Consider the following 24544-nt stretch of genomic DNA (forward strand, 5'->3'; position numbering starts at 1 on the left):
GGCAAGCTACATTGTAGCCACAGCCACCCTGGGGCGCACTGACAGAGGCGAGGCTGCCGGACACTGGCGCCACCGGGCCCTCTGACCACCCCCAGTAGGCAACGGGTGAAGTGTCTTGCCCAAGGACACAACGACCGAGACTGTCCAAGCCGGGGCTCGAACCGGCAACCTTCCGATTACAAGGCGCTGACAGAGGCGAGGCTGCCGGACACTGGCGCCACCGGGCCCTCTGACCACCACCAGTAGGCAACGGGTGAAGTGTCTTGCCCAATTACAAGGCGAACTCCCAACTCTTGAGCCACGATCGCCCCCGCAGTATACAAGAAAAGACACCCACAGAGGACACCAAGCATTTTCCATTATCTCAGCATTGACCAGTGGTACACACAAGGACACACAGCCTCAGTAGTCTCAGTAGTCTCAATAATAAAACAAAAGCTAAGGAACCAGCTAAAACTAAATCATTATTGGGGTGCTGAAATAAATACTGTTTCAATATTTGTAACATTGATTTTTATTTTTTTCCCACTGTTTGGCCCTTTCTTGCCTTTTGCATCCTTGGTAGATTGGTAATACGACTTATTTTTTTCCACTTTAATACCTGGGCTCTAATCCTGTATGTGCTCATATCGATTTTCAGCCTCGGTGTCAAAATCTACTTTTCTCATATGTGACGTCCCAGTGTCACTCTTTCTTTTCCTCTGAAAATCCAGTTTCTGCATCATTTTCCAGCACATTAATTAGCTGGGGACGCAAACCAGAAAGATGCTCTTTAAATCCAGGAAAATAAATTGTTTGGGGAAAATAGGAAACACACGAGTTGATTGTTTGGGTTCTGCTTGGTGCTGCCCACTTTACAGACATTCTACATTCTTATCTAATGCATTGTTAATAGACAAGAAAATGTAAAAATTGGGGGCAGAGTGCTTAGACATCTACTAGTGGGATTAGCAAAGCAAGGGCAAGCGGTAGAGATAAATGTTGAGCTCTAAAATAAGTTTTGAAATTCACTGCTGGGGCCTAAATGTAAGAAGTGGCCGCTGCTCTCCTCTTTAGTCAGTAGTTGTGGGGAAAAAATAACTATCCGAAATAGATTCACTATGTGTGTAATCTTCTACACAGATCAAAAAGGCTTCTGTTTCGCTCTGCACTTGCGCTCTGTGTCTATTCCAGTTTCTCATCTATTTTGCCTTTTTGGCATATTATTTATCAGACAGAGTGAGCGCTTGGTACAAAATGTCCTAAACAACATGCTGTGTGTGTACCAGACTAAGAGTCACTGTCAGAATTCAGATTGTTGAGTTGTTTGATGTCTTTGGCTAATAAATGCCTTTTCATCTTTGTTGCAAACTTAAAAATACACACACAAAAATGTGAGCGAGTAGCCACGTATTAAATTGCACTGACACAGTTGACACAGAGTTTGTTGTAGACTGGACTCTCTGAAGCCACATGGGGGATGCCTCTCTCACAACAGGCCACCCCCACTGTGCTTTCTGACAGTCTGACCCCAGATCTGCTTTGATCTGCTTTGACTCAATCCCTTCAGTAAATAGCCAAGCACCTTTAGTCCTCCAAAAGTGGGAGTGCAAGATGCCAGGTTGTCAAATGCACAAAGCCTACATGTCAGCACATTTATTCAACAGGTCAGTTTTGACAACAAGGCGGCTCAGTCACAGGATTCAGTTTTCATTCACACGCTAGCGAACCGGGCAGGATCTGACAAACTCAGACCACCAATGTTTGTCTTCTTCCTTCCCTTCATTCACTGCCAATTGTTCTAGTGATTGCAGAGGAATCCATTGACTCTGGTCACGCTTAACTAGATTGTGACTGTGGAGAAACATTGTGCACAGAGACATTAGACAGCTAATTTCGGCTTCTGTTTGCCTCGCTCGTTGTTGCCGTGCGTGACGCGAGAGGGGATGCAGGGAAATGTTAGAGCTGTGAAACGATTTAGAGCATGGCTGTATACACAATTGAAGTGACATGCCGCCCAATTTTGACTTCCCAAATTAGTATGGTAGTAAAATTTAATGACTCCAACTGTATACAAGTGTGAAACTAATGTTGCTGAAATGACCGTCTTATTGTTTGCTTTCAGTTCCATAAAATATCGACTGCTTTAACGACTATTGTAAACTCTCAGTCCCAAAGACCGAAAACTGTGAGATTATTTCAGACCTGAAGCTCCACCTCTCTGCCTGACTTTCTGCTCTGCCGTGTCTTCTCAGATGCCTGTGCCTTGGGGGACACAAAGTCTCGGGTGACTGACAGCTCCCAGTCCCCGAGGTACCGCATCAGGACGGAGTCAGAGCAGGTGTCTCTGTACTCCCCGGAGCAGTCCTCCCTTCATGAAAGTGAGGGTCTGTTGTTGCCTTCTCTCTACATTCTGCAGCCCTCTCTTCTGCTCGCTTTCTCTTGCCTCAGCGTTGTTCCACTACACTGATGCCAGTTTTGAAAACAATTTTCTTTAATTTTATACCTTATGATTACACTCTTTATTTTTATTTTTTGTCTTTCACCATTATATTCTTTAGGATAAACTGTTATCAGTATAATCATAAGGTATAAAAGGCTGGATATTTACCATGGCACACTGAGTAATAGCTTGACAAAACTGTTACCCACCCCCCCTGCTGTGCCATTTGTCATTAGTAAGGCTATCCTAAGTAAAGGTCACATCTGTTATGAAACCCTTTATGATGTGTCCCTGTGCCTCTAACCGCTCTCCATACTCTCCCCCAGCATTTCATTCTCGTCTGTCGTTTTTCTCTCATTATCTCTCAGGATCTGGAGGGAATTCGTGTAGCTCAGCTCAGATGAACTCGTACTCGGACAGTGGTTACCAGGATGCCAGCAGCAGCTACCTCAGCAGCCAGAACCTGGGCAAGGCTGAACTAAGGGTGCAGCATTCCTTCCCCGGTGCTGGCACTGGCACACTGATGAGGAATGCCAGGGCTGAGGGACAGGCTTCAGCCCAGGTACTGACGGTTGTTTAAGTCAAGATTTATCTCATCATGCGTCTTGTTCAAAGGGTCGTGAAGTTTAATTGCTCCAGAATTGCTGTTGAGTTTGTTAGTGATTTATGGCTTTAATGCACAGAGGGATCGAGCACCACAACCTAATCAAGCTTCTTACAGCTTCGTGTATAGAGAATGCTGAGAAACCAAATGGCGCCGTCACACAACAGAGGAGGGGAGCACGAGGAAAATAAATATGTCTCAGAGTAAAGTCATGCCCTGTAATGAATTGTTTTATGCAATGTTGTTTTATGCAGCATGTCATTATTATTACAGTACATAATTTTATAGCTCCTCCTGAATGTAAACTAAACCACAGAGCCTTTTTATTTTTTTTTCTCTTGCTTGCAGGTCACAACAGCAGTGCCTGGCCGAGCTATGCGAAGGGTCAGCTCAGTGCCTTCTCGCTCTCACTCGCCAGCCTACGCGAGCAGTATGTCCCCCTCCCGTGGTTCCCTGCGTACCTCAGTTGGCAGTGCCTACGGCTCCCCCATTGTTACAGAACCCAAACCCCTGTCCGCCATCTATTCTACAACATTGCCCTCTGCCCAGCGAACCAGTACTACGGGCGGCGGTAGCAGTGGCTCACCCTACAACACTCAGAAAAACTCCCCCGCTGCACTGCGTCGCATGGGCTCCACAAACTCTCGATCTAGCCGCACCACCTCACCCTACCAGGCCTCAGCAGGGTCACCCTCGGGCCGCATGGGCTCACCTCTGACGATGGTCGACAACGTCAACCCTCCGCTGACTAAACAGCCTACTCACACTTCGTCTCCAGTCAGGGCTAGTATGACTGCCGTGCCCCAGCACTACAGCTCCACTCTGCCCCGCTCCCTGCTCCACAACACCGACCCCTACGGACCCCAGAGTTACGACATTTACGAGAGAATGACGCGACCTGACAGCCTCGCAGGTGCTCCGCTGCGCACACACATACGCACACACATACTTGCTCTGTACGGTGCATCAGTATTTTATATATCTTCTTTTGAAAGTCTCAGCATAAAATTACTGACGCTCTAATATCAAGTCTGCTAAAATAAGTTACAAGTGTTTTGTTCCTCCTTTCTTGGCATGTTAAACGATACAGTTATGTTTGCTTTGTGCAGACAGGGATGCACTCTTGTATAATTATTTCTCAGGCATGTTTCTGACTCTTTTGTTTCATTTACTCAAGCTGAAAGCAAAGAGTGAATGCGAGGTCAGTGGTTGCCCTGGAGTGTCACCAAAACATAGTTCCCGCTCGAAGACAAATATTGGCAAATATAGACTAAGAAACCAAGTCTAGGAATCGGTATTCATTAGCTTTTTTGCTAATTGAGTGCTCTCAAGCAAAAATACTTTAGTATTAAACAGCTTGTGCAGATCACACATCTGCTTTACTGATTACATTCTGATAGAAACCATGTTATTATTATTATTTGATAGTCTGCCTTTAAACTATTGTGTCAGAGGAAGAACTAAGTTTAAACTATTTCCAGGCAGCTTCACTTGCCTTTTCTGGTTTCAAATAAATCAGTTGCTTCAGTTACCACACCTAAAAGAGGTGTAACCTTGCACAAGCGCAATTCACTTATGCTACAGTCACACAAAAGAAAACAGTGGTTGGCACGGTTATTACGACTGCATGCAACAACTTTGATCCGATTGCTTTTGAAATGGTTGCTTTGACGAAATTTCAGATTTGTAACTAGTGTGACTGAGGCGAGAGGGTTAACTACCGAACGTCACAGAAACCATGATTTTCAGCTGCCTTTAGTTTTGCTTTATGTGAGAATCAAGGCTACTGCTTGATATTACGCATGTGTGGCATTCATACAGGGGAAAAAACGTTTTTGTTTTGTGGTTAAATAACTGACAGAGCATTTAATCATAAACACAAGGTGCCCCCGTAGTGGAAATAACCGAAAATGATTCCACAAAACGTGATGGCATTCCTTCAAATCCATTGTTCTGATGAGTGCATTATCTAGGCTATATTGTGGGCAATCACTGAGGCAGGAAAGGGGGTGGCTTTGTGTGTGTGAGAGAAGTATGCCAGAGATCAGGAAGATAATTAATTGGAAAGCGTGCCTGTGCAAACTAGTTTGTCATTCTTAAGAGAATCCTGAGCAAATGAGGCAAAAACAAGAGCTGACTAGTGTTTGCTTGCTAAACACACGTATCTTGTCCCGGTGTTTTCCACACGGCAACAAGAATTGATGGACGGAGATCAGCCTGCAGCCTTTCATTTTCTGCTCCCGTTTTCTGTAGAATCTCCAGGACATTAGATCATAGTCTAGACAAATAATGACAACTACAGATAACCATGATTATTCAGTGGGAATTTCAAACTGATGAAACACTGCTCCGCTTTTGGTTTTGCCTCCACGTCATAAAATAACACGTTACTCAGAAAATCAGTGTAGTGTTACTTTGAGGTTAACTGACACTTATTTCCTCTTGACTTGATGCTGCTTTGGGATTTTCTCAGATGCCCTCGTTGATGGTGACGTACAAGGTGAATTTTGTTTTGTTTTGTTTTGGTGGTTGTGTTACTTCAGCTCATCATCTGTTCTGTTTACATAAAGGTGCTGTGTGTGTGCGCACGACTTGATCTTATTTATTTTATTTATGTCTAACGCTCATGTACGACCAGTTGCCATTTTTAACGTCTAATAAACACACGTGCATTGTAGCAAGATCACTGGGAACATGCTGCTAAATATCTTTACTTTAAATTTTGATGTAATGTATTAGCTATCCTTGTAAAATTTTAAGGGAAATACTCACGCTTCAGGTAAATTCTGCAAACTCTGAAAGATTAGTATTGCTTTAAATTTCTGAAGGAACACGCAGTCCTTTAAGATGAAAAGGTTCAGCTGCGTAATAAAACGTATTTTTATTCATTTTGCTTGTAGCGCATCAACCAGATATTTATGATAAAAATTAACTGGCAAAATAATTTTTAATTGAGCGAAATTGCCTTCGCATCTGTTCGAGCTGAATCACATGGGCTAATAACCAAAAAGGCAGAAGTTAATGATGGCAGCTGGGTGTGGACTGTGGAAGTGTAATGAAAGGTCAGTCTTGGCCTTGCTGCTAGCTGTTTCTCGTGACTGCATGCTGCTTCTTTCCTCAGTGGGATGGAACTGTCTTTAAATGTTTTAATTTTGGGTGAATTTGTTGTTTTTCCGGCCTTTTATTAAACATCACAGGCCTTTCCACATGCATTTGTATTTATTTATTACACTAGCCTGACTTAGTAGTAGTTCAGAGCTTATCATTGTTACTATGGAAATGTTCTTAAAGTGAGATTGTTTTTTATTACCCAGACTCACTGCACACACAAACACAGATGTTGCTACTTTGACTGATGATGTCTCCAGCAGAGCCAAAGGGTTGTCAGCCTCCTGAGTAGTGTAACAGTAATAGTAGAACAACTTCACTCCTCGGTGTCCACAGCTGTCTGCGTGTGTGTGTGTGTCTCGTCAAGGGAGTATAAATCTGGCCAACAAACCGAGCTTTCTGTTCCTTCTGCTTTCCTTCATTTCTTTGTCACCTTCTTTGTCCTCCCCCTTACAGTCTTCCTTTTTGTCACAAACACATCATCTGCACTTTGCAGTAATTTTTCACAAGTGTCTGATGAGCCATAGTAGAAGGAAATGGGACGATCACACAATCAGACTCAATTGCAAGGATTTGGCAAACACCATCCAGCAGCCTGAACTTGATGTTGTAGCTCTTGGTGGTTTTCTGTCAATATCTATCAGAAAGTGTTTTTCCTCCCCCTCCTCCTCCTCACCTTTTTCTTGGTTCATCACACACTTTTTGGTTCTCTCTGCTGCCTTTTCGTCACACTTCTGTCCACCTTTTTGTGCTTCATTTGTGCCCTTTCGCCTCCCTCCACTCTTCCGACTACTCATCCACCTGGCTCCCCTCCCTGCCCTGTCACTGGCATGATGTCAGAGCTTCCCTCTGCTGCTGAAAAATGGAAAATGAAGATAAATTGTCCCTAATAATGTGCTCATTACGCTCCATGTCCCTTTCAGAGAGGAAGGAAGAGAAAGGGGGGGGGAAATAGCACATCTCAATGTCTGCATTTTCATTTCGCCATCCAGGCTACCGGGGTAGTTTTAGCTGTGGTGCAATCGAATTTTTACCCCTTTAGGAACTTTCATGCATAATGATTTTCTGATAATCATCCCCGTTTTCTTTGAGGAGTTCAGTTTGTTTAGAGAGGGTTCTTGAAATGTATTTTTCTTGAAGGATACATTCAGCTGCATCCATTTAAGTGTTTGTTTCTCCAGGGAAAGCACGTGCCAAGCAGCCACCACCCTTTATCCAGCCTCTGCCAAGTGTAATCTGTTAAAGCCACGGTGAGAGGACTGAGGGGGAGAATTAAATGACTATAACGCAGCAGGAATGTGGGCCATTCATCCTCAATAGACAGCAGTATGTTATTTCTCCCTGACAATTTGCAGATGCCTTTAGAAGTGACTGCAGCCCTTCTATCGGGGGACAGATTAGTCTCTGCTAAGGTTGTTTGAATGTTGCTACTTTCAGGAGTCAGGCTGCTGAGAGGCAGAGATATGCATGAAGGTTCCTGTGCCTGGGAGATTCTCTCCCACTCACTCGGTCACAGCTGTGCCAAAAGCTCTGTTTATGTGGCTAGGCTTTACATGGAATGAGAGGTCTCTGGTGGTCCTAGACAGCCTCATTAACCCTCTTTTCATTCATCCTCTCTTTCCCATCCCCTCCTATACTCTCGGCTACTTTCTTTTCCCGCCTTTCCTTATGTCTTCCCACCACCTCTTCTCTCTCCATCTCCTCACCCTCTCCTCACCCTCTTCAAACCTTTGAACAAGAGAAGCTGAACTGATTTCCTGCCAAGCTGCTGCTAGTGGTTATTGTGCGCACAGCTATGGCGTGAAAGGCTGCCTGCACTATTGAGTGCACACAGTGGCAGAATTTTTCTTCTTTACTCTGTTTTACTACTTCCTTCCAACCTTAGTTTATGTCTTTGTTTATATGGCTATGGAGTGGAGAGTCAGAGCTTGGGTGTTTCTTTAGGTTTTAAGGGGTTAAATTTTTTTTTTATAGGAAACACACATAAACAAAACAGACAAGCTTTTGTAGGTTATGATATATTTTAGTTTTTCCTTATTTCAACCCTCTTTACTTGACAACACTTTGAAGTTTACAAAAAAATACTTTCATTAGTGAGGGAAAATCAGTCAAAAACAATCAAATCTTCAATATATAAATGAAGTCCACAGCCTTGTTTAAACCTTTCCATATTTCAAGGATGTTTGCAGCACTCGCCATCATTTAATTTATTACTGCGCAATGGCTAAGAAAGCCAGTCTCTAAATTTAATTTAGAGTAAATGTTTTAAAATCTGTCATAACCTTGACAAAAAACTGGGTGCTTTGTCAACACTGTTTTACCCAAAATGGATTGCACTTGTTGTGATCTCTTCCATAAAATGCTCTTGCTGTCAGAGAGCACTTAGAAGCTAGGACACCATTTTTTTCTCCAGCTTTCAGGTCAGGGTCAGACTGATATTTTGGCAAGAAATGCTCATTTACTTGCAATTTAGACTTTGATAGAATTTAAAATGTATTTGTGTGTTTATTTGATTCATTAGGGGAAAAGACCTGCCCACTGAGCCTGGTGAGAAGTTGACCTTAAAGCGGAGATATTCTGCTCAATTCCAGCTCTGTATTTTAGTTTCTGGGTTCTGTATGATACACGGTAGGGCTGTGCGATATGACCAAAATCTCATATCCCGATATAAGAATTATATCGTCTGATAACGATATAAATCACAAAAATGTAACCTTTTCTGTAAATTCTGTGAATCTCGGGCAGCTCGACTTGCGGGAAGTGTTTCCAGCTGCGCGTCATGTAGCTGGAGTCGAGTGTTTTAACCGATGTATGAAACTATACATTTTTAGACATAAGTTGTAAAGGCCGCTGTTTTCTTTGTGAGTATTTATTACACAGCGTGCTGCGGGGAAAAGCCTGTTCTAACGTTTGATGCTAAGGTCTATTTTTTTAGCACCTGGCGGCTCTTTTTTAATTCTCATCTGTAAATAATCTGCTCTTTCACGTGATTCAGTTTATTTTGAAAAGTCTAAACAGGATCTTGAGCTTTATTGTGAAAGGTTTATGTGGAACATAAACAAGCGGACACGCTGTTAACGTCTTTGTTGCTAACCACAAAGCATAGGAACAGGCGCTTGTCCGTCCATAGTGTGGTTATATTAAATATAAGAGAAAGAGAGAACTTTAAGAAATTAATATAACCACTACAGTGACCATCAAAACGATGAAAAAATATTGCCGTAAACAGTTTATTTTGTGACACCACGAAAGAAACGATAGCGAAAAATGAAATGATAGACGTTTTTATATCGTCATCCGATATATATCGTTATATCGAACAGCCCTAATTTAAATACAGATCTGTATCTATCTAATACTGGGCTTTAGTGCCGCCCACCCTCCAACCCCAGTTAATCCATTGTCTGAAACAAGTTTTTTTTTTTTTTTGTCCTTTCCTTCAAGCCAACTTTCTTCTTATTGGTTGGCCCTTATAAACAGAAGGCAAACCACCTGCTGTGCTCACGGGTATAAAACTGTGTGGCTGAGATAACCGTATTAATTACATCCCATGTCTGTGATCTCAAAGATATTCAAGAGTTGGAGAAATTCTCTTAAGCTGAGCCTTTAGAGCAGGCTGAAGCCTAAGCTTTTGGTTCACAAGGATTATTTTCATATATCTTGTTATGTAAAACTTTGGACATTTTAAGCATAGACCACTCTAACTGCACATGTATGACTGAAAATACCAGTAAGGAAAATCCTTTTTTTAAATCTGTTTTTTTTTTGTTTTTTTTTACAACTTCTGCTAATATCAGCTAGTAACTTGGACTGCAACCATTATTTCAATAAAATTACACCATTAAGCTAGTTAGTTGATTCTCTGCATGTTTATTCAGATTGAGGTTACCAGGGTCCCCTAACCAGCTTCCCAATGCCTCATCCTATGCTTGCCTCAGTGCATGTAAAGGCTCTGTGTTTCAGAGGTCAGCCTCAGTCTAGTCTACCATCTACATCTGAAATTTGTACTCGTCTTGCCTCCAGAGTCTCTCTGCTCACAAATGAGGCAAATATGTTTATTTATTAATGTCCTCAGTCTCAAATTGTGACAATACTCCCTCATTTAGCTGGTTCTGCATGGCAGAGCTCGTGTTTAGCAGCAGTCTGTGCCTGAGCTCATGCAGTTGGAGAGGACCCAAGTGACGTTTGGGGGCTTGTGAAATGTGCAATAAGCAGTAAGTTGCCAACTGTATACTGGCCCACTGGGGTTCACAGCTTAGTGAGCTTCAGTGATGTGAGGTTTAAAACAAACATTACTTAAATGGTGTTTGTTTAGGTTTGTTTGATGAGAATGGAGATTAAAGAGGAGCAAACGCCTTTATGTCCACGCTGTCCTCTACAGTTCATCGTACCAGTTTATTTTTAATTGGTCTGTAAAATTAAAATAAAGTTTGGACTCGTAACCTTTTTTTGCGATCTTCAAAATGCGACGGTAAAAGCACGACTATTATTCTGCTTCTTGTTATGTCACAGCAGAATAGCTCAGCTCTGAGTTTAACTTGATTAGGGGATGATTGGGTGAGACATGCTATAATTGTGGTCCATTTTCAGACATTAGCCCTTGGTTATTTTGATAGAAATTTTGCAGCCCATTACCCCCTCCTGCTTAAATTAACAGGGCCCCCTTTTTAATCAGATTTTTCATCCATTTTCTTTTCCTTCTTCAGTACAAATTCTACTCAAATGAACTACCCTCTCCTATCGATTGTTTCAGTTAACCATTCTGTGTTTTGGGGAGCAGGGAAATGAATTTGCTTTTTCAAGTTTGAGTTGGTATAGAGTGAGAACAGATGGTGCAGGTGTATATGCTGCCATGCACATTATATTGGAGCCAAAAGTTACTCTTCCAAAGTTTTGTCATAACATTATAACCACAGCAACTTTTGTTGACGTCTCATCGTCTCTTTAAAACATAACTAAGAACGCTTTAATCATATTCTTATGTTCCTTGAGAAAATGTCAACATGTCAAGTTTTAACTTGTTTGTGGTTACATATTAAGGTATTACAAAGGCCTTTTTTTTTAAAATGATTTTTCTTTTATATACTCTCATCCAGTCATGGCAAAAAGAAAGATGACAACATGTGTCGTGTTCTTTTTACACACTGGGACATAATAAAAATGAAAGTCCTAAAACCAGCTTAATATAATCTCCAATGAACTACAAAACATGGCATATTACACATCGATTTAACAAATCAAGTGTTCTTATGTCTCTTATTACTTCCATAGGTAGGTACATAGTAGCCAGTAGAGGCAGTAGCAGTGCTGCTAATCATATGTTCTCGATTGAGCATCAGAAGTGTGAGTACCTCTGTAAAATTTCAGGTTTTGTCACTTTGTTGGCTGGAGCTCTCAGGTGTGTGTTAACACATAGCCAAGTAGGGAATACATTAGCAGTGATCTTAAAGGGGCAATTGATGCTGCCCATAACTCTCAGCAGGGTTTTAAGGTCACTTCCAAACAATTTGAAGTCTACATTGAAAAAGGTTAATCACGAGTGGAAAACATTTAAGACGGCTGCCAATCTTTCCAGGAGTGGGCGTCCCAGAAAATTCAACCCAAGGTCACATTTTGTAATGCTTGGAGAAACTGCAAAATAACCCAAGAAGTACATCTCAGACTTTTAACTACCTGAAACCGTGCACAATTAGTGAAGTACAATTTAAAAAAGAAAAAACCTCTGCATAAAACAAAACAAGTATGGGTTGCTTTTCTCTTTAAAAAGAACACGGCAGCACAGCTTAGCTTTTCAAAGTTTCAGCTAAACAAACCACAAGACAAGATGGTTGGCCATAATGCATGGCACCACATTTAGCAAAAAACCCCAAACAAAACATTACCACAAACATCTTGCACCAACAGTGAAGCACGGGGGTGGATGCTGATGGTTTGGGTTTGTTTTGCAGCAGCAGGATCTGTGTGCTTTGCAGTCTTTGAGTTGACCATGAACTCCTCAAAGTTTCAACGTGTTCTAGAAACAAATGTGAGGCCATTTGTCCAACAGATACCTCAGCCTGAGTGAGACACTGTGGCTGGACCGTAAGAGAGCTGGAAAGAAGAGTGGGCCAAAATTCATCCATAGCTGCTGACTAATGGGATGCTTTTAGTTTTTCACACATTGCTTCTGCATTTTGGCATCATTTATATTAATCATGGCACTGGCTAACTTGTCTAACTTGCTATTGTTTTTTAAGACCTGGTCAAGGACTGATTATGTCCTGATAGGTAAAACCTTACAAGTGACAGAGAGTGTGCTTTCAGCACTAATGTAAATGGTGATCTCACCTGCCTACCATGTGACACAATGTCAGTTTGTCAGATTGTTGGCCATGACTGCACGACCTCGCTCACGTTTGTTTTTGTTGGAAGTTTAGGCATTCCGAGGTTGGTAGAGTGAGACATAATAGCCGTGCTTCCCTTTATATGGAAAGACCCAGAGCAGTGTGATGTTTCCTCATTCTGCTCTTGTTGTTTTACATCTGACCCGAGTCTGAGTCAGACAGAAATTGATGCTCGACTATGCCTGCATATCCCGTTAAAGTGACCTTTGTGAAAGGGATTTTTAATTAGACAATGGTTTCCTTTTCTCACCCCGTCAGGAGAGCTTTTTGCTGATTATAGCATTTGTTTGTTTGTTATGTGAAACACTCTGTTGTTAATGGACTGATTGGTTTGCAGTGTCACTTCGGTATCTGCTCAGTTCACTTCAGTGACTCATTTTAGTCATTTCAACCAATATTTAGCATTTGCTTGTGCCTAGTTCCTGTTCACAAAAAGAAGCAGATGTGGGGTTTTCCCCAATTCGTTTTGTTTTGTTTCTGTTTCATTTTTCATACTTTACTGACAGTCATATTTCTGTGAATTGAATTATTTCTTCAGCATGTGCAGTGCTTTCTATTCATTTTGATCAAGTTTGAAAATTGATTTAACCTGATACATAAGATAGGATCCTGTGAACGTCATGTCTGCTTTTGTTTTTGTCAAAACTGCATTATTGCTGTAAAGCGATGCAGTGTCCCTTTTGTAAATCAGTGAACCGCACACAACAATGACATTAAGTTTGACAACAAAAGAAGACATGTTGTTTTCTGAGATTGATTATCTAAGTCTACCAAGTATCAGGTGACTTAAGTCACCTAAATACCGTAGTTTGGGGGGATCCAAGCACTCTTGCTGTTTCTTTTTGCAGCCACCATGTTTTCCACTGATGTTTTTAACACGCTGATACAGTTATCCTGTAAGAATCATGAAAACATGGCCTGAAAGTCGCTGTCTTGGTCTATAATATTTTGAAAAGACACAGACACTAAATTCTTCCCATTTATATTCATTTGCAGGAATACGGAGCTCTTACGCCAGTCAGCACAGCCAGCTGGCCCCAGACTTAAGGTCAACCATCTCCCCAGACCGCCACATCGCACCAATCTATGAGGATCGGACGTACAAGGGCCCGTTGTATCGCAGTCCCAGCCACACCCACCAGAGCACGCTCTACAGGAGCACATCAGGTTGGCCCCACATTATTATTAACTTTGGACATTGTTACTAATAATAGTTAGTAACAGTCTCCCTATGATACTAAAATTATGCGTTTCCCTCTCACAAGTAAGAATTTTGCTGCCAGATTGTTGGAAGAACCTGAGTTTAGTGTCAACAAAAGTGCAAAGCATCACCTACGCTAACAACTGCTATGAAATACTTGCTGTGGAGCCATGGGGAACATTTTTTAAAAGTCAGAAAATGCTTTTCCTGTCAGTAAGTTGAGGTGGCACAATTGTATGTATGCAGCTGGTTGCAGATGAATCTAGCCAGCAGATATGGGTTAAAAAGAGAAAGCTGAGAGAGGAGGCAGAGGACATCGTATACCGAGGTAATGTTTTTCTTGATGCTACGCGTCCCCTGCCACTCAGTGACAGTGTTGGACAGATAGAAGCTGGGAACCCCTGCAGTACCTTACAAACAACACAGTTTTTGATTTGAGTGTGTTTGTGTGCGGCAGATCAAATCTACTAGAAACTCCATTTACCATCTTCTTTGCTTGTGCTGCATCTTCGTGCGGTAGAGCCAGGTCAGGATGAGCACAGAATTTTTACTCTATACATCCTCACATCAGAAGTGCCTTCTTCCTGTTATGTAGTTTCTTTGACTTTAAGTGTGTCAAAGTCTTTGCCATTTAATCCAGGTGTCTTTGACTCTTTCCCATATCCCCCATGGAGGACTATCGCTGTCCATGTGGGGGTCGGACATTTTTCTGTCTGCCCTTTAGCGCACAGTATGTTATGTCTTTCTTTCTACTTTTCGTTCTCTCTTCCGCTGCCTCCATTTCCATCCTCCCTCCACTGTCAGACAGAAATGGGTGAGACATGAGTTAATGGGCAGGTTCTGATATGTCATCCTGCCACAAAGGAGTCCATTACCCATGTGTCACATTGAGAATGAGAAGAAGGATGAAGGGGACAGCTTGGTTAGCCACATCCACAGCCTGTGCTCTTCCAGCTGTCCTGATGTTGGTATTTTCCTCTCATCATCTCTCCTGCCTCGGATACGCATGTTTAATTCCCATGACGTGCACGCGCACTCCATTCAGGCTTCTCCTTGGCACACCGGAGATCTGCTTAGACCGATAAGTTCACTAATAAATGCTATTGGTGGTATGAAGAAGCCCCACAGACAAGCCACTGTAATGTGTTTATTCCAGCTATACTAAGAAAAGGCAAGTGGGATAGAGCTGGAGGGGGTGTTCAATATGGGGGCTTTGTGAGAGCTATCTCATTAGAAAAATCCAATTTGATCCCACAGTTTTCTTTGTTATGTTGTGAAATGAAATTTCAATGGGCCATTTCCCCCTATTGGCTTTCCATGCATTTTTGGGGGCTTTTTCTGGAAGCAGGCAGTGTACTTTTTTGTGCAAGCAGGAGCTATGGAAGTATCGATCTTTTTCTGAGAAGGTGAGAAATGGAATCCAAATCGTTCTTGTAAAATTGCAAAGCTGCAATATGTTGTTTATAATTTCTCTTCCAATGTCTTTGGCTGTGTAAGGTTACATTTTGGGAGATAACCATGTTGCGCAGTAGAGCTGCTGCCCAACATAGAAGTGCAGTGATGCGCGAAATTGTGTTTTTGGAGTAACCCCACCAGTTGACGTCTTGGCTGCTGGCAGGAGGGAGTTTGAGCACGCTCGTGCCAAGTTCTGTTGGATGGAGGATAGAGATCTGACCGGCGCAGCAGTCACGCTGCCTCATATCACGTGGCTCCGGTGAGAAGGAGGGCTGAATCCAAGCAGCTTGTTTATGCCGTTCTGTTTGTGACCCATTGTGTTAAAAAACTAGGTCATAATACCATTCGGTGCAAATGAAAAGAGGAAAGATGACTGAAGGGAGGTGCTCTCAGGCTGACTTCTTTTCTCCTTCTTTTGGAGCGCGCCTTGGTTTACCAAATTCTGTCTGCTTTGTTTGGCAAACTTAGCCTGAGCATAGGATGTCTCAGAGGAGCAAGAAGGCGGTGAAGAAAGGATTTGTGGATCACCAAGCAAGTTGAGTCCTCCTGTCCTCTTTGAAAACCAGCAGGATCCTTCTGGCTAACACAAGCTTGTAAAAGCAACAAGAAGTAAAGAGGTCTTTGAAGGAAAAGAGTTCTGCTTTGTGCTACCATGGGAGCTGTGTTTTATCCTCATCATTAATCTGTTCCAGATTTCAGAATTTGCTGAGCTTGTCAGAACAGCAGCATGTCTGTATTTCCAGCTTTGTTTAAAGATGTATGCCTATGGCGGGGAAAGCTGGAAGTTTAGCTGACGACGTCTAGACGCTGCTAAGATGTTTTTGTGTTTTTGGTCTTGTGTTTAATCTGAATGATTTGGATTTATCCCTTAGGTGTGGGCAGTCTGCAAAGGTCGTCTAGCCAGCGAAGTGCCATGACCTACCAAAGAAACAATTATACTCTTAACACATCAGCCACCTATGCTGATCCCTATCGCTCAGCACAGTACCGGCCTTCCGATCCCAATTACACCCGCCAGGCTGTTGTCGTGGATGATGGTGCCGCCCGCTCTCCTTCCATAGACAGCATTCAGAAGGATCCGAGGTAAGCTCGGCACACATTTCACTCTATTTCTATGCTTCTGTTTCCCTAAACTTATTCTGTGGTTAGTAACCAGTGTAGTGTAACATAAACCAGTAATCCAGGGGGACTACTTTTGCTTACAAGGCAGTCCTGTTCTGCTGGGTCAACACCGGTGTCCTCTTACTATTCAAACAGTGAACCTCCTGGGTAGACACGCACACACAGCTCTGGCCGTTAAGCTGGCTCAACTATGCCTGGCCACTTAACAAAAGATTCTCACATGTGCTGAAGTGCTGTGTCTGCTCTTGTCGTGTAAGCGTAGAGAGTGGATTGACATTTGCAGTGACCCTGCTCATTGGGAAATTTGTTTACACTTGTTTATGCTGTTGTCTAAGTATTTAAAGTGAGTGCACCATGCTTATTTTATGTGACACCGGCCCATTCTGGAATGGCGTCAGAGTCAAAATTCCTCTAGAAAATTAATTTTAACATTGCTCCTGTCTAGGAAAGACTTGTTAGTTTAGCTCAAAGGCCACAAATTTAGTTCTAGCAGTCTGGGATTGTGGTGTGCATAATTCAGTCAGTGTGTCAAAGGTATTTCTCTTACAACTTAAGCCCCTTTCACTCTTTGCCTCCTTTCCATTAACCACTTTTCCCTAGATGTCTTAACAGGCAATTTCACTAGGTTGAATCTATTAACATTCATGTATCACTTTCAGCGAGGCAAAAATTTGACCTGTGTGCATTCACATTAACGGATGAGCATGCGCAAGATTATAATGTACTCATGCACAATCTTCCTCATATGGGAAGTAGTGGCTCTATCAGTGTTGGTGTATATTTCTAAATGAAGAGTCTGAATTAGGGATAATAATTAGCATGAGTGCAGTTAAATGTTGTTGTCCTCAGTAGTCAGAACCAGAAGTGCCGGTCGATTAAAGTACTTATTGGTATTTTGTTATTGTGCAACACTAATTCAGGCAACTTGGATCCAATATGGATATAAACTACAAATTGACTGGTTGGCAGAGGTCTACAATCACAAATCATTTTGTCTAATTTTAAGTTTGAAAAATCCATTGTTAGTATCTTAAAAAAGAAGTTTAGATACAATGCATTCCTTTATTCTTTCTTTAATGTGCTACATGCACAAACCCAATAATCTAAGTGTGACCTAACTGGACCTGCAAATGTAACTTCTTGGCTCTATCAGCCTGTCCTCAGGTGCTGAAGAATTCATTTTCAGGAAAAAGGTGCCTGTGGTTTTTAAGGAGGCAACCTTCTTCCAGTCGCTGCCGTCATGCTGATACCTTTTCACCCCACGTGTACTTTTAGAGAGTTCGCGTGGCGTGACCCAGAGCTAACAGAGGTGATTCACATGCTGCAGCACCACTTCCCATCAGTGCAGGCCAATGCAGCTGCCTACCTGCAACACCTGTGCTTTGGTGATAATCGAGTCAAGAATGAGGTAGGTGTTCTACCACTAATCCCTTACACTCTTATTACAGTGAGTTATTTCAACTTCTTATGTTATTCACATTTTTTTGTTAGTTTATTGGGCCTGCCCAGATTTTGGAGATGTGCATATACTTTACCAAAAACTCTTAATATCTGGCAGATGAGAAGAGCAAAGCCAGCGACAGTCAAAGTGAAAACTGGCTTTTTAACTACAATTTTGTGGTATGACTATAGCAGTAACTTTGAGCTCTGAGTTAGCCTGTATAAATCATCCATCCATCCATCTGCTCTATGACAACTGAGATTGGTTGGAAACTATCCCAGTTGTCCTAGGGGGAGCGGCAGGGAACACCCTGGACAGGTTGCCAATCTGTTGCTGAGCTAACACTTGCAAACACGCAGCTATCCGTGCTTATAATAACACTTAAGATCAATTTGGAATCACCAGTTAATGAAACCCCACTAACTGCATGTCTTTGGACTGTGGGAGGAACCTGCAATACCTGAAGAGAACTCACACAGACGAAAGGATATACACAAATCAGCCATTTTATTACTGGTGCAATGACTACACCTAGTTATTCCATGAATATTGAATGTTGTCTCTATGTCTGAAAAACTGCGAAATACAACTGCTGTAGTTTTTGTACAATCATCTCCTTCAGCTGTGATCTATCTTATATGTCACACTTTACTACTTTACTAGAAGGTAAAACCTATCAGCGTGGGTTATCGCATACGAGCTTGTGGATTATAGAGAGGTATTTTTTTTAATGCGTGTTCCAAGAGGTTCACAATTACTTTTCTGAGCTAGTGTCAGCTTAACAAGCAGAACTGATGACTGGAGCTGTGAAAATGGAATTTAGGTCTGGAAGTGTGAGGCGGTCAGACAGTCAGGTGGTCACTTTGACACAGACAAAAGAAATTATTTGTAACTAGGAGATGTATTATTTGGTCAGTTCAACTCGTCGAGCTGAAAAAGTTTAGAGCTACCAAAGAGTCACAAGAATGTGCACATAGTCACAATCACACTGCTCATGCACATCAGAAGCAAGTATATTTAAAGAAAAAACATCCACAGCTTACAGCAACAGTTAGAAAAATAAATAAATCCAAAGAGGCATCTGCTCTGGATTTGTCCTTTCAGACATTAGCATAATGGTGATTTTGACATATAAAGACTAAGATAAGTTATGAAGACTGTATTTTTTAGATACTGTTTTTCTTGGATGCCGTATGACAGAAGAACTTGATTCATATTACAAAGCGAAAAGCAGGGAGCTTTTTCTTTTTTTTCTTTTCAGAGTACACATTGTTCTGTTCTCCAGAAGGAAATGTAAATCCAGTTTTCTTTTAGTCTACCATCTCCTGTGGTTAAGGCTTTTTCCATGGTCATATATTAGCATTTCTTTTCAAAATAATTTGTTTGGTATGAATAAATTCCCTGTGCGTAGATTCTCTTGTCACATGAATAAATGCATGATTTTTGTCCCCGTGTTTTACAGGGAAAGTTTTAAAAAATGTTGTTAGTGGTCAGAATCATTTCACATCTGAAAATCCTGACTCCAGGTGTGTCGACTGGGAGGAATCAAACACCTGGTGGACCTGCTAGACCACAAAGTCCTTGAAGTCCAGAGGAACTCCTGTGGCGCTCTGAGGAACCTCGTGTATGGCAAAACTATGGATGACAACAAGATCGCTGTTAGGAACGCCGGGGGTATCCCAGCACTGCTCCGTCTCCTTAGAAAGACTGTGGATGCGGAAGTGAGGGAGCTTGTGACAGGTTAGTGTGGAGAATGCAGAAACTCTAAGGGGAATTATATGCTTTAAAAAATCTGTCAGGGCATTCATCCACACACTTCTCTGTTAAACTTGAAAAGAATCCAAATTACACTTCATTCACATGCACAAATAGATTCCTCGAAGTTAGTCAGATTTTCACATCTGGGCCATTTCTGATCGGTGAATAATTTCGATTACTTGCTTTTTATTTTTAGCTCGCAGGCTAACTGATTCACTGACAAGTCATTTCAGCACTGGTATTATCCAGCATCAGACACAGCAACTTTACAGAATTTGATAAATGACTTGCTGGGCATTACAGGAGAGATCATTACAGTACAGTTGCAGTTGGGCTGTAACTTATGAATCCTGACATGGTCTCTGAAGAAGCTCGAGGTTGTTTAGTGCTGCGTGTCATGGTTAACTGTGGATTACTGCGCTTAAAGATGCTTTGAATAAGCTATTAAGCAGACGGCTTACCATAGTCTGTTCTGAAATTATGATTGTAGTAATAACTCAGGTGTAGAGGCTTTTCCTTAAGTTGCTGCTACTGCTGTCACTGCTGCTTATGACATATGCAACAAAATAAAACCACATTTCTGTGGGATTCATGCTTTTTCTTTTATTACTTAGGCTGCCGTTTTAGCTCCTTCTCTGTCAGAAAACAAGCTTTCCTGCCAGTGGGCTTGATAATCCTCTCTCTCTCCCTCTCTGCGTTGGCCTGTGTGCGACTCAGCTGCATTTGTGTGTTGTTTGAGGTCTGCAAATAGGGTATAAATCCGTGTTGTTTAGGATCAGGGTGGAGCACTACAAAAATAAGCAAGCCAAGACATTTGGCTCCCAGGTGGCAGAGTCAGCTGTTTGTGCTGGACTCCAAACCCCCGGTCTAACATGCGCTCAGGTTACAATCCAGCAGTCCCCCGAGGGTGAACAATACGAGCCTGAATATGAACCCTTTTGTATTGTCTGCGAGAAGATAATCTTCAGCTTCCTTTTCTAGTAGAGCGTTTGTTGACTCTGCTTAAAAAGGAGAAAATAATCATTCTCACATTGGAATCTACAGTCTCTAAATTGTCTTTCTTCACACTTGCATTTCAGATGATGCGCAGGCATTTCCAATTCGTCTCCTTTAGTGCGATCTCTGTTTAGGTTCTTTTCCTTTCCTTTCTTCCACAGAAAGCCTGATGTGGGTAATTGGTAGTGCAGACCCTAGGAACAAGAGTAATTTGAAAAGGTCAGCAGGGTTGCATCACCCTGGTTAATGGTGCGTTCCATCTGAAGTCTGAATATTCAATTGGAACAAATCAGACTTCCAACTCAGAAAGTCAGAGAAGCCCCATCAATTCTGATTTAACAATCCAAGATGGCAACAGTGCAGGTAATCTTCAGTAAAATTGTAAAACTTACAATCTGAAATATTACTATTGTGTATTTGTGACTCACTAAATGAGCCATACGCAAATGTGCTGCAGCTGTGTGTTTTTAAAGTGCAAAAAACCCAACCACTGTGCTGTGTTGCTAGTAATGCACGAATGGCTCCACCTTGCTGAGGAGCAAAACAAATGCTGTTTTTCCTCAGTTTTCCAACTTTACTACTGCAGCGTCACTCCCAGCTCCAACATTCGACTTCAGAGTGAAATGGAAAGCAGCACAATTATAGCTGATGAGAAACGCCCACATAAAGAGCTTTCAGGTGGATGACAAAGACAGCCCACACCATAGCTTAAAGTGGAGAAGACCGACATTATTCACTCACCCACAGCTCCTTATGAGGCAGCTTTTGTGGGATATTTAGAATTTGAATTAGAACACCTTCTTTAGTGGCGTTGCCAGTGGAGTTCGATTATTTGAGCTTCTATTGTCATCTGTGCTTCATTAGAGCTAGCTATAAGAACAGGCCACCCTTGCTTCAGGTCATGGGTCATGCTGGGGGAGACTCACAACATGATCTCATCCCTTGACCTGCCTCCGCTTCCAACAGCTGTTGTGGTTATTGCTCTGTTCTTAATCACTTCTTCAGATCCAAAGGACAAACACACTGCTCTGTTATTAGCACCAGTAGATGAAACACCTGAAACTGCCATTCATGCACATACACACAGTCGTGCATCATGACTCCAGTGGACTTTACATTAACTTGCTTCACTTTTACTGACTTTCTTTAACCTTAAACAATATCTGCTACTAAGCATAACCTGAATCTAAACTTATCTAAACATGTCACTGTGTTGAAATGTAATGATTTATTGTATAAGGACTTCTTCCCCAAAAGGAATAAACGTCCCCATTATATGACAGATTTAGGCCCTTAAAACATGAGTAATACCTGGACAACAAATATACACACACACACACACACACACACACGCTCTGTTATTGCCCTGTTCTGACGTTTTATCTTGGTTTTACTTCCAAAACTTTGCTCCACACTGATTGCAATCAACATGCCAAACACTGTTTTTGCATATTCTGGACTTTGAAATCTTAAATGACTGTTTAAACAAGAGCTTTTTTTTTTAAATTTAAAAAATAAATGTTTGGAAAAGATTACCTACTTCTAATGTACATACAGAGAAGCTGAATGGCATTAACCCACAAAGCTAGTTTTAGTTGCCAAGTCCTGGTGTGATTTTCTATGTTTGTGTTCCTGGAGAACAAAGAATGAGAAGATTAATAACCTTTTTTTCAAGTGATAAATGATAAAGGTAATTTCATCTGAAAATATATCCATGACTTTCACTGCGTGCGGGGCGCAAAAATGAAAAATGCTCACTAACCTCAAAAGTACAAGCCGAGCTGATTTAGTCGATGCAGCATTAGAGATCAGACAGTACTGAAGCTTTTTTTTTTTTTAACTCCAAAAATGAAAAGGTTAATAAACTGAGCCGTTTTTTTTGGATGATCAGCAGCTTTATACTAACTGAACTGAAAGACGACCCAGTTATTGCTTCGCCAGGCAAAGTCGATGACGTGTCGACCTGTAGTTGAAGACACAGAAATGGTCTCCGGGGAGAAGTGACACATTTGGGGAATCAATCAAGATCACTTTCATTCCGCCTGTCCAAAGTGTTTAGCCTCACTTGGAGTGAAAAATGAGTGATTAATGAAAGTCAGCTTTGTTGGGCAGCTAACAAAATATACAGAAGCATTTAAATCACACCAGAGAGTTTTTGGACTGAGTCACAGACATCCTGGTGGGTATTGAAGTCATTTTAATAATTATAACATGAGTTCAGCTGACTAAATTTTCCAAAGTCGTCATCCACACATATTTAGCAAATGCAGCATGACATAGGCTTGCAGGACTGCATTGTGACAGAATGTAATCAAGTGCATTGGATTAAGTACTGCTAAAATGTCAGAAAGCTCTTTAATTTCCAAGATCACTGCTTGTAATATTTTCAGATTTTATTTAGGAGTCTCTCTGTCTCTCTCCTTGTGTCTCGTTTAGCCTTTCAGTGTCATGTGTCCAATAAATATGACAATGCTGACTGTTGCGACACACATATTCTGCAGGATACAGGTGTCTCAGTAGTCAGGATGAGTCTGTTCTTTGTGTATTTCTGTGATAAAAATGGCAGAACTGAAGTTGGTAAAAACACCAAATTTGCACAAGTGGGTGACTTAGATTAACTACATGTAAAATTTGGCAAGTGGCTGCTGATGAGGGGAAGTGGTGCCAGACTTACTCTGAACTCTGCAGGCAACTGTCAGCCATATACACCCAATAATCATTGCAGTTCTGAGTCACTGTGCCAATGCAATCCCTTGTGGCCATTTAGTTCTTTATCTGTGATCTTTAGACGTTTACTCTGTTTGTGTTAAAAACCCAGAATGCGTTACAGCTGAGCTACTTCAGGGCAAAAGATATGTCCATTTAACTTCCTTAGCTGTTCTAACCACCTTCAGATTATTTATTTATTATTTTGGTGTTTTTTTTTTCTCCATGCGTTTCCCTGTGTCCTCCTGCGCTCTCACAATTCACAACAATGTTTACCTTGGGTCAGCGTTTCAAACGCAGGCCAAGGCACTGGAGAACAAGCCACTGAGTAGGGAACAAGGTTGACGTCGGTGCCTACAAGCATACATCTGTTCCGTCTGACTGTCAGGTGTAACTTATGGGTATTGCTGCTGGTGTTGCACCACTGACAGGGTTGTCAGTCACACCTCAGTGAATTCTCCTGTTGATTTCTCCCGACATGCTGCCTCCACAGGATCAGTCTAAAATCCAGCTGAGAACATTCTTCCTACAAATTGACATTCAGTGGCTGTTTAGGAACTTGCCAGAGGCAGAAAGAGTGAATTGTGGAGTCAGAAGAAGAAGCAGGGAGGTTGGTCAGTGGACATGAGTGTCTTATCACTGCATTATTGGTCCTATTACAAGGCAGTCTGTGCGTGTCCCGTGAGAAAGGCAAACACAGAACTGAATGTGCTGGTGGAAGGAGCAAAGGTCAGTTAGTGCAGAATTAAACTGAGTCCCACTGAGTCAAGTTGAGCAGAGTCTACTAGTCCACCTGACACAAAGCTTTTGGCATGCACAAAATGACTCTTACACACACACAGACACACACTGCTGCCAGGCTCCAGTAAGAAGCACGTGCTGCATGTTAACTTTCTAAGTTGCGTATCACATGATTTTCAGTGCCTCCCTGTTATTTTAGCATAATAAAAGGAAAGTAATGAAAGTTCACTAAAGGACTTTAATGGGTTTGAAAGCACTTTGATTTAGTGTTAATAAGGATAATGGTAAGAGAAATTGTTGATTAAATGACTGGCAGTGGCAGAGACCTTGCCGTCTTGGCAGGCATATATCTGTCTGTAAAGCTTCTTGCCAGCAGTCTGCCTCAATCGGGCTCTTGGGCCATATTACAGAGTATTATCGTCTCCATTGCTTCAATCAGAGCAGGACGGAGAGGCAGCTTACTGAAAGAAGATAAACAGTGAGGTTGAGAGAAAAGTAGCCAGGAAGACCTGTCATTATTTGTTTTACCTCTCCCAGTAGTGTGCATGTATATTACGGAGTTCCATGTAATAGCTTCATTGGTCTGTTGATCATGTGATGTGTTCTG

The 24544-nt window shown here is 41.8% G+C and overlaps 1 protein-coding gene across 6 annotated transcripts in view; it reads left to right on the top strand.

Moving 5' to 3' along the window:
- The window catches only part of LOC102294411 (plakophilin-4), an 88435-nt gene that overhangs the window by 53575 nt on the left and 10316 nt on the right, over window positions 1-24544 (top strand). For 3 of the 6 annotated variants that reach the window (XM_042219192.1, XM_014332373.2, XM_005918231.2), the window contains 8 exons: window positions 2235-2366; window positions 2791-2984; window positions 3375-3939; window positions 5500-5526; window positions 13514-13684; window positions 16046-16256; window positions 17571-17703; window positions 19263-19476. In XM_042219192.1, coding sequence (XP_042075126.1) covers window positions 2235-2366; window positions 2791-2984; window positions 3375-3939; window positions 5500-5526; window positions 13514-13684; window positions 16046-16256; window positions 17571-17703; window positions 19263-19476 — 1647 coding nt within the window. The remainder of the gene's footprint in view (window positions 1-2234; window positions 2367-2790; window positions 2985-3374; window positions 3940-5499; window positions 5527-13513; window positions 13685-16045; window positions 16257-17570; window positions 17704-19262; window positions 19477-24544) is intronic. The other 3 variants (XM_014332375.2, XM_014332377.2, XM_014332378.2) reach the window with 3 other exon arrangements.

This window comes from Haplochromis burtoni, unplaced genomic scaffold, assembly GCF_018398535.1.
Source record: "Haplochromis burtoni strain Fernald_Lab_line unplaced genomic scaffold, NCSU_Asbu1 Contig_29, whole genome shotgun sequence".
In the NCBI taxonomy this organism is placed as follows: Eukaryota; Metazoa; Chordata; class Actinopteri; order Cichliformes; family Cichlidae; genus Haplochromis; species Haplochromis burtoni.